The sequence below is a fragment of the Beta vulgaris genome, chromosome 5 (genome assembly GCF_026745355.1).
Source record: "Beta vulgaris subsp. vulgaris cultivar EL10 chromosome 5, EL10.2, whole genome shotgun sequence".
Classification (NCBI taxonomy): domain Eukaryota; kingdom Viridiplantae; phylum Streptophyta; class Magnoliopsida; order Caryophyllales; family Amaranthaceae; genus Beta; species Beta vulgaris.
This window is the reverse complement of record NC_079206.1, coordinates 52,841,934-52,852,923: the sequence shown is the minus strand read 5'-3', so window position 1 is coordinate 52,852,923 and position 10,990 is coordinate 52,841,934. Positions and strand designations below refer to the sequence as shown.

At 32.2% G+C, this 10,990-nt stretch overlaps 1 protein-coding gene across 1 annotated transcript; it reads right to left on the bottom strand.

Annotated features, from left to right (window-relative positions):
- Positions 1 to 5,086: 5,086 nt before the first annotated feature.
- LOC104893960 (uncharacterized) lies at positions 5,087 to 8,844 on the bottom strand. The gene is made up of 5 exons (XM_010680102.4): positions 8,619 to 8,844; positions 8,462 to 8,544; positions 7,539 to 7,683; positions 6,942 to 6,994; positions 5,087 to 5,509 (listed from the first exon to the last, which is right to left on the bottom strand). Exons 1-5 carry the CDS (start codon positions 8,710 to 8,712, stop codon positions 5,300 to 5,302), a joined length of 585 nt encoding a protein of 194 aa, XP_010678404.1. The 5' UTR covers positions 8,713 to 8,844; the 3' UTR covers positions 5,087 to 5,299.
- Positions 8,845 to 10,990: the final 2,146 nt, after the last annotated feature.

Below are 10,990 nucleotides of genomic sequence, written 5' to 3'. Positions count from 1 at the left end.
AAAGAGTGCGCATAAGAAGCGTGTTTGTGGGTCTATAACCCCTATTATTGTATTAATTAGGTGAATTGTTTTGCCAACGTGGAAAGTGGAAAGTACTTTATGGGAAATTCGTAAATTATTGGTTCCTTATTTAAAGGAAGTAAGATAAAGATTTGAGGACAAGACTTACTTAAGGGGTGAAGAGTCTAATAGTTTTGGTTGTAATGGAGTTGTGACTGTTATTATATTATAGTTCTTAAAATAATGTTACATTATCGCTCTTTGGATTTTCATGTAAAAAGAATTTCTTTTAGTGAAGTTAGTGAAAGATTCGCTTATCATCGTAGGAATTTGAAATGGTCTTTGAGATGATTTGAAATAAAAATGATCTACTTTGAGAGTAAAGCGTGAAACGTCTCGAGATTAGTTACGTTGTTTTAAGTATGTTTTGTTATGCTTTGAGCTTTGTGTGATTACATGGCTTTCTATTCATCCATGAAACAATGTGTTTATGTGAAAATATGTGACTGTTTCTTTAAGGATTAGTTAGAGTGTGCGGTGTAAGCATGGTAAGAGTTTTGGGGACAAAACTCATTTCGAGGAGGGGATAGTTTAATAACTCTGATTTTGATTAAAGCTCTATTATATTATTATTAATTGTTTGGGTTTAAAGAAGGAGAATTCATCCGATTAAAGTTTGAAAGTTTGTTATATCTTTGAAATGATTAAATAGTAGTTTTAAAATGATGAGAAAGTGGAGTTAATTGTTTCGAAGTTGTGTAGTAAAAGAGTTTGATTTGTTCATAAATGAATTGATGTGTTTTGAAACGAGATCTCTCGAAATGGAACTCTGCCGAATTTTCTGTAGAATCTTAGTAACATATCTAGTTGTTTAAAATATTTGAGAATCACTTAATATAATTTATTAGAGGTTAGAGGTTTCAATATAGTCATTACCGTCTGAAATTTTTAATAAGTCAAGGTTTTTGAGGTCCACACTCGTGGTGCGTGTGATGGTAATGGCCCGGATTAGGATTTCCGTTGTGTTTAGTTCCAAATTAGGTTGGTTGTAGATTCGGGGTGTTACAAATGGTATCAGAGCAGGGTTTGTTTTTAGGTACGCACGGATCTTCATATCCATGTGTAGGAGTTAAATAAGTTGAGAAATGAGTTGAGTAAAAGTTAGGAGTAAAATAAATCAAGTCGTCGAGAGTTCGCGCTTGCCTTTACGTTGTGTATGAATGATATGTGAATCATTTGAAGTTGTTTAATGTGATTGATGTGCATTCAAATATGTGTATATATGTAATTATATATATACATGAAACCATATGCTTAGGTAATTATATGAAAGAGTGCGCATAAGAAGCGTGTTTGTGGGTCTATAACCCCTATTATTGTATTAATTAGGTGAATTGTTTTGCCAACGTGGAAAGTGGAAAGTACTTTATGGGAAATTCGTAAATTATTGGTTCCTTATTTAAAGGAAGTAAGATAAAGATTTGAGGACAAGACTTACTTAAGGGGTGAAGAGTCCAATAGTTTTGGTTGTAATGGAGTTGTGACTGTTATTATATTATAGTTATTAAAATAATGACATTATCGCTCTTTGGATTTTCATGTAAAAAGAATTTCTTTTAGTGAAGTTAGTGAAAGATTCGCTTATCATCGTAGGAATTTGAAATGGTCTTTGAGATGATTTGAAATAAAAATGATCTACTTTGAGAGTAAAGCGTGAAACGTCTCGAGATTAGTTACGTTGTTTTAAGTATGTTTTGTTATGCTTTGAGCTTTGTGTGATTACATGGCTTTCTATTCATCCATGTAACAATGTATTTATGTGAAAATATGTGACTGTTTCTTTAAGGATTAGTTAGAGTGTGCGGTGTAAGCATGGTAAGAGTTTTGGGGACAAAACTCATTTCGAGGAGGGGATAGTTTAATAGCTCTGATTTTGATTAAAGCTCTATTATATTATTATTAATTGTTTGGGTTTAAAGAAGGAGAATTCATCCGATTAAAGTTTGAAAGTTTGTTATATCTTTGAAATGATTAAATAGTAGTTTTAAAATGATGAGAAAGTGGAGTTAATTGTTTCGAAGTTGTGTAGTAAAGAGTTTGATTTGGTTCAGAAATGAATTGATGTGTTTTGAAACGAGATCTCTCGAAATGGAACTCTGCCGAATTTTCTGTAGAATCTTAGTAACATATCTAGTTGTTTAAAATATTTGAGAATCACTTAATATAATTTATTAGAGGTTAGAGGTTTCAATATAGTCATTACCGTCTGAAAGTTTTAATAAGTCAAGGTTTTTGAGGTCCACACTCGTGGTGCGTGTGATGGTAATGGCCCGGATTAGGATTTCCGTGTGTTTAGTTCCAAATAGTGGTATCGGGTTTACAATGGTATCAGAGCAGGGTTTGTTTTTAGGTACGCACGGATCTTCATATCCATGTGTAGGAGTTAAATAAGTTGAGAAATGAGTTGAGTAAAAGTTAGGAGTAAAATAATCAAGTCGTCGAGAGTTCGCGCTTGCCTTTACGTTGTGTATGAATGATATGTGAATCATTTGAAGTTGTTTAATGTGATTGATGTGCATTCAAATATGTGTATATATGTAATTATATATATACATGAAACCATATGCTTAGGTAATTATATGAAAGAGTGCTCGTAAGAAGCGTGTTTGTGGGTCTATAACCCCTATTATTGTATTAATCAGGTGAATTGTTTTGCCAACGTGGAAAGTGGAAAGTACTTTATGGGAAATTCGTAAATTATTGGTTCCTTATTTAAAGGAAGTAAGATAAAGATTTGAGGACAAGACTTACTTAAGGGGTGAAGAGTCTAATAGTTTTGGTTGTAATGGAGTTGTGACTGTTATTATATTATAGTTATTAAAATAATGTTACATTATCGCTCTTTGGATTTTCATGTAAAAAGAATTTCTTTTAGTGAAGTTAGTGAAAGATTCGCTTATCATCGTAGGAATTTGAAATGGTCTTTGAGATGATTTGAAATAAAAATGATCTACTTTGAGAGTAAAGCGTGAAACGTCTCGAGATTAGTTACGTTGTTTTAAGTATGTTTTGTTATGCTTTGAGCTTTGTGTGATTACATGGCTTTCTATTCATCCATGTAACAATGTGTTTATGTGAAAATATGTGACTGTTTCTTTAAGGATTAGTTAGAGTGTCGGTGTAAGCATGGTAAGAGTTTTGGGGACAAAACTCATTTCGAGGAGGGGATAGTTTAATAGCTCTGATTTTGATTAAAGCTCTATTATATTTATTAATTGTTTGGGTTTAAAGAAGGAGAATTCATCCGATTAAAGTTTGAAAGTTTGTTATATCTTTGAAATGATTAAATAGTAGTTTTAAAATAATGAAGAAAGTGGAGTTAATTGTTTCGAAGTTGTGTTGTAAAGAGTTTGATTTGGTTCAGAAATGAATTGATGTGTTTTGAAACGAGATCTCTCGAAATGGAACTCTGCCGAATTTTCTGTAGAATCTTAGTAACATATCTAGTTGTTTAAAATATTTGAGGATCACTTAATATAATTTATTAGAGGTTAGAGGTTTCAATATAGTCATTACCGTCTGAAAGTTTTAATAAGTCAAGGTTTTTGAGGTCCACACTCGTGGTGAGTGTGATGGTAATGGCCCGGATTAGGATTTCCGCTGTGTTTAGTTCCAAATTAGGTTGGTTGTAGATTCGGGTTGTTACAAAATCACTTGCTCAACCTAAGCATGAATGTCATACTAGGTCTGGACCTCTTGATGAGCGAGAACGGGAAAATTGCATGGCCATGCGGAATAGGATACAAAGAGTTAATCCTTATTTGAGCATTTCGAACTCAACGATCAAGGAACATAACTTTGATAATAACATTGTATTATCAAATTTGACATTAATTAAGTGACTTAAGGAATTTAACATTGCGCTCTTGTCTTCGGACAAGTGGGAGATTGAAGGAATATGTCTTTAGACATCCCGACAATTACTAAATATTAATAGGAGTTATATTATATGAAGATAATAAAGTTAATTATTTTAGTAATCGTATTTTCTTGCTAGAGAATAAATATGATTAATAGATAAATATGGATTAGGCCTATAACCAAAAATAGATTAATCTTATGAGATCACATATTGTAGCACAAGTTGGACAAAGCAATCCAAATCCATTTAGGAATAGGATTGGGCCGGTCCAAAGGGGAATATGAGGAGATCAAATAGTTCTTATAACTAGCCTATGACTCTTCTATTATACTACCTCCGTTTCTTAATAAGTGCAACACTTTCCTTATTTAGAATAGTCACAATAAGTGCAACCAAACTCAAAATGATAAAAAAAAGCTCAATATTATTACAAATATGCCACCAAAAAGCAAGAGGGAACCACAACTTTTGTGTTTCATCACTTGAATTACTCTACTTTATTGTGGACCCAACTTTCTCTCTCTACATTCCTTGGTATTCCCTCACTTTCTCTATGTTGCACTTATTAAGAAACGGAGGAAGTATATAGGATATAATATTAGGGTTTAGGTGATCAATTTATTTTAACCAGTTTCTTTTCATAAGAGAGAGAAAGTGAAACGCTAAAATTATTTCCTCTAAAGTGGCGCATATACCATCAAAAGTAAGAGAATTTATACTCTTACGTTCTAGCAAACATTGGTGTTTAACTGGTGCTTGTGGACTGATTAGAAGAGCAACACTTGGGGATCTCGGGTCTTCAAAGTTTCCATACAACAGGAAAATCACGCTACAAAAGTTTGATATTAATCCCTATTGAATGATTCATGTATTTGGTTATGTTTGCGATCCTATGATAGATGTTAGGAAATTGTTTCATGAAATTCCGCTATTTGCATCTCTATATTCCTACAACTGATACATTAATATTGTGGCATGGCACGACAGAGATTGCTGGAGAGAATAAGAGTAATGCGTTTGTAAAGTTTGTACTAGTTGAAGTTTGTACTAGTATGCAGCTGCTTAATTACGAACTGCTCAGTGCTAACCAACAAGAAATCACAACATTATGGAGTGCAGTAAATTGTATTCAGTAATCAGTATATATATCAACTTCATAAAGTATATAACAACCAATTGAACACTCTTGTGTGTTCGCTTCATTGCTTATTCCAGGCACTAGAGGGTACCTTTCCTATGCTTACCAAAATTGGTACATCCTCTTTTATCTGTTGGCTCAAAATTGCCTGCTATAAACTCAATATTATGCTATATATATGTATATCTCATATAGTTCCTAGTTCAGTAGTTTCTACTCTTAGTTGTAAAACTCAAAACTTAACGATTGTTAGTCGGAGGGTTATGGCGAACGCCCCCATTTCCGGGGTAGTCTCTGTTCATGAATGTCCATACCTCATTAGCTGCCTCAAGATCTTTGGATTCAAGCTTCTGAAAGTTATCTTTTGATATTCTTCTTCTATTACCTTTTTGTTTCCTGGAATTGCTTAAGTTTTTCATCTCTTTTGTACTTCCCTTGGAATTTTTATCCTGTTCCACCAATAACTCATTAGCAGCCATAAAAGTTGCAATAAAATCCAACTTTGCATAAACCATTATAATCATGAAGAAAACTAAAATGGCATATGGTTCGTTAGCAAACAAGATAAAAAAAAAAGAAGCTTCTAGGTAGTTCCATTTGCACGAGTTCACTCCATTTACTCTCTCTTAGCTTGTTCGCTAATAAATTGTATGTTGTTTAGCCATACTCTATAATTATCATAGCAGATTAAATCTATGGAGCTTATTCTCTCTAGGTATAGTTCCATACAAATTTTTATTCGGCTTTAGTCCTTTTTGGTTGGCACCAAAAATTATGATACTCTTTGTTACTCAAAAATTTTCGAACTTTCCACATTTATTTATTACTCAAAGTTATTCACACATGACTTTATAGCAATTTTTTGGTAAATTTTTGTCCCTTCATTTACCCTCTTACCCGGCTACATGAGTTCACTTGGTATTGTCTTGAAGACACACTCACTTTTCTAAACAATTTTATTTTTTTATACCCAAAAGTTATAAACACTTTTTTTTCCTAAAGCTATGTTTGGTAAAACTGATTGAAATGGAGCTGAAACTGATAAGGTGGCTGAAACTGATTAGGTAGCAGCTGAAACTGATTAGGTAGAAGCTGAAACTGTTCAGGTGCTGAAACTAATAAGCTAGCTGATTGCATAACCTGTTTGGTAATATTATTTATGACTGTAGCTGAAATATCTTTTTAAGCTTAAAAACATAAAAAGAAAATATCTTTTTAGGCTTAAAAAGATAAAAAGAAAATATTAATAATAAAAAAAAATTCAGCACCTTATCTCAACAGCTATATTTTACTCCAACTCAATTTCAGTCAAATTTTGGACTTAAATTTTATTTAAGTTCCACCATCAAACACCACTAATCATATAAGGTGACTTAAAATTATACTCCCTCCGTCCCAAAATATAGTTCTCATTTCCCTTTTTTCACGATAATTTATGCAAGTAGAATATAAGAGGGATAGTAAAGATTTTTTGTTTATTTAAATAAATGTTGTATGGGAAAAGATGATTTAAGAAGAGAGAATGAAGAATAATTGGTGAAAGAGCATTAATTGTAACATTTTAGTTGAATAAACAAAGGAAAAAACAAAATTCAAGAAGCAAATAAATGATGGGACACGATTTTTCAAGACAAATTACAGAAAAATATAGAACTAAATATAGAAATGGGAACTATATTTCGGGACACCCAAAATAGAAATGGAAACTATATTTTGGGACGGAGGGAGTAGCACCTTATATATCATTTAAGTCACCTGAAATGCTTCTCCAAATAGGGCCTAATTCTATTCTTTTCCTTATTTTCAAGTGCTACAACTCATATGAAAAACTTTGAGAAATAAAGGAAGTAATCATTAACAAAAGGATGATTCATTTGGTACCTCACATTTTGCTTCTGAATACTGTATTCTTCTTGATGCTTCAGTGTTCCTTCCTGCACCCAAACAATGATAAATTAAATTGATCCAAATACTATTTTTTGTTTGCCTCTCATAACCCTTTAGCTTCCAATTTCCAACACCAAATATGTGAGAATAAGTGAGCACAACTTTAACACTGGATATATATGAAGTACTGTAAAGAAATTTGCTCCAATATCATAAAGAATAGAACTTTCCTTTTGATTTTTGAACATTAATGAATCTCTATATTGTAATTGAATAAATACAAGTATGAGAATCTACTCTCTTAACACTTTTCCTACCAATGCCTATGAAAAATTGGTGTTTTTTTGGACAAAATTTGAAGTAGCAAAACTTAGACTACTTCTTGATGATAATCTCAATTGTGCCTAGGTGGATGAGAATTGGGATAGTGATAATCAGCATTCAAAGCTACAAAACCAACAGGGAACTTGGCCTTCTTAGGACGACGACGACGACGAATACTACTACTTCTTCTACCACTTCCTTTACAAACAACATCCAATTTCTTCTTGTCATTATGGTTACATGAGTTCCATGAAGAAGGTGTTGCACCTGAGATCTTGGAACTGGTACCGTCAATCGACATCTTAGCTTGCTCTTTTGCTTTCTTGAAGCTGCCTTGAGACGCTAATTTCCTTTTATCTAGCTTCATTTTGCTGCTTTCTTCCTCTGTAATAACCTCACTTGACCTGATTTCCTGGAAATACGACATCAGTTTAGTTCTATGAATAAGGTATCTTTTAACTATCCGTTTAATTGTACCTTGTTTTTCTTTGATATCTAGATGCCGTTTGACCTTCAATTGATGAAATTTCTCTTTAAAAAAAAAAAAAATGTAACTTCGTCTCCAAATGTAGTTTTTTTTCCTCATAAATCTTTGTTATCATTCAATTCAACCTCTAAAATGGCAATTGATAGTGATAAACATTTATTAAGAAAAAATAAGCATTTTGGAAACGAACAACCATTACACTTGACATCTACATAAAATTTAATCCACAAATAATAACAATATATTCGCATAATCATTATCATCATTTTGATAGGTCAGATGTTTGTAAAAGTGTTTTATCTCAATAGCATTTTGTGTAATTTTCGGATAGGAGATTTTAGAAAAGAAGTTAAAAAGAGGACTTTGTGGGGGAGAAAACTTTATCGATCCAGTAGGTCAACAACCCACTACTAATAGAAATAAATAAATAGTGGAATTCAAGTCATCAGTTCTAATAGTTTTTTAATACTCTATTTCTAGTGGGTTAACTATCTCACCGGGTAGATGTAGCGTTGTCCCTTGTGGGGGCACATATTGAAGGTATGATTTTGCACCAATCATAAATTTGGGAGAATACTTTCTTGTTAATTGTTATGTGATACTCCATTGGATATATAGACTGATTTAATTAGTAATTGTAGTTCTACCATAAAAATTAGTAATTATCGTAAGGTAAGGTAAGATTTAATTTTGAAAGTAATACCTTGGCAACTATGGTTGGATGAATGCCTTTTGCTTCTACTGCTACATTCTCACTTTGTGGAGATACTTTCATTTCCACTAACCCTGAAAAAAGTAAAACAAAACAATGAAAATGGAGAATTTTTTTTTCTAAAAAAAAAAAAGCCAAATAAGTGTACCTTGATAGCTAGAATGCTTAAAAATGGAGTCTCTTGCTTCAAGCAAAGTAAACATAAGCATAAATATGAAGCTACTTAGACTTATGCGCACCATTTCTTTTGTCTTGTTTTCTACTTTGAGTTGTTAATTAGTTGGTATAATTTTGTTGCTTATATTAAGTTTGATTCTGAAAACAAATAACAGAAGAGAAAGAAGAAGTAAGCTTTTGAGAAGGTATAGCAGGGTTTTATAGGAGAGTGTATAAAACTGATCAAACAGAAAATAATGGTAAGTCAAAGTTACAATTCCAAGGATAATTGGTCTGTTAATATTGATAAATTATATGAACTAGTTGTTATGTACCTTATAATAATAGTATAAAGTTATCATTTTTCTTACAAGTAACATTTTATATGCATGGAAGTTAAATAGTATAGCACAAAAATCAAAGCTTTGTCGTCCGTAGGTGGTGAAGTGAATGGGGTTTAAAGATACAAAAAATGTTAGGAACAAGGTTATAACAGCGTGGAACGGAAGATACGGGGTGTTTTCACTTTTTACTTGTTTGCCGTCATGCATGCTCCGAGGTGAGAGTATGTTTTTGGGTAGGCAATTGGTCAAGGTTGACCCTATAAACCATCTTGTGCCTACAGTCTACAGATTGCTATTACAGTATTTTCTAGTAGGCTAATAGCTAGGTTGCACAAATGTGGTTAAGGGAACAACTATATATTTACCGGTAGAGTTCGTGAGAAAGCTTGTATAAGTAAAATGATCGTTAAATATATTGAAAAAGTTTATATCATTATAGTATAACTATGAGTACGATGATATTTAAAGGATATACAAGAATTATAAAGATTACATAAGATATCCTAGAATTACAATCTTATTATATAATATCAAATATATATCACAACATAAATACAAATATTTGGAGATAATACATAATTATCTCTAATACTTACATGCACGAAATTGGTATGAGGTATATTGATTAACAAAATAGAAATGCGGCTATATGGTAAATTTTTTTTTTTTTTAAATATATAGCACTTCATATGTACTTCTAGTATATGAAGTATATAATATATAACGAAATTATTATTGTATCAATTCTATTAGATAGTTCGTTCTATTCATTGTTAGGTCAAAGGGGTTATTGGTGGATATCGCTACGATTATGGCGAGTAGAAGTGGGGTCGTATGGAGGGTAGTGTGCGCGCAGGTGTACTTATACAATTCTTACCTATGGGTAGTAGGGCATCATGGTCGATTTTCATTTAAAATTATAGATTAGGGTTTTGGGTACTTTGGCAATTCTGAAGGGGTGATGTATAAGCGTTATAAATCCAATTGTTTGTATACATTGGGTATATTTGTATTTGGCGGTTATGAAAACAATGATTATCTATATATAGGTGAGTGGTGGAATGGTTATAATTATAAATTTATACAGGTTGTGAGTGCGAAACAATTGTAATTGTTGGTAACTTTACCCGCTGTAAAAGTAATTTTTTTTTAGATAGGTACGATTAAGAAAATGGAGAACTACACATTCCTAAAACTACTCCGACGACCCGTTAATAATTCTATTCCTCGGGAACCGCTCACTTGAGTAGTATTTAACTACAAGGATTTTTAGGGCATAACCCTAATATAATTAGAAGTTCAAACTTTGTGAACATGAACTTGTTTGGGAACTCGAAATAAAAGCATGAAAGCAAGGGCACAGCTGCACAATTAGACACAAGAGTCTGGTATGGAGACTATGTTAGCAAACCATAAGCTTAAGTTTCACTTTAGAAGTGTGAAAGTAAAAGGCCCACTTTTTGGTTGTTAGTAACTTTGGAATTGTAACATCCACAAACTTTACTTAATACTGTTTGACCAAGGGTAACATGTTCACATGCTTGAAAGCATGTGACACCAACAGTTGAAAGAAACATATAGTAAAAAAATTATTGGTAAAAAGAATCTACCTTAATTAAGTAAACAGCTAACCCAAGGAAATACATGAAATAATAATACCACAAACCATAGTCAGATTCTGTAAGATAGTATTTATTTCGTAGGCTTGCCATATGTCCCTTTGAATCTTTTATCTAAATTCACTTTGTGGATGATAAACTTGCAGAAAATACTGATTTTTCTGTTAAAATGGTCAGTGCAAAATCTGTTTCTGAATGTTCTGGCATATTGTGATTGGAGTTGATGGGCACAGACAATAATTTTGCTGGCATATAATGATTTGCTGATAATTGTACATCAATAAGCAACTCTCTTTCACTCTCTAATGTTAATATGTTGATATGCGAATGATCTTTTGGTCATAATGCGTTAGACAAGTACATAAATTAAGAGTATCTGTATTAACATGTGATTAGAAATT

Coding starts and splice junctions, on each gene's coding strand:
- LOC104893960 (XM_010680102.4), bottom strand. CDS start 8,712: ATGGTGCGCATAAGTCTAAGTAGCTTCATATTTATGCTTATGTTTACT. Junction 8,545..8,618: donor TAAGCATTCTAGCTATCAAG/GTACACTTATTT, acceptor TACTTTTTTCAG/GGTTAGTGGAAATGAAAGTA. Junction 5,510..6,941: donor ATTCAGAAGCAAAATGTGAG/GTACCAAATGAA, acceptor TTGGTGGAACAG/GATAAAAATTCCAAGGGAAG.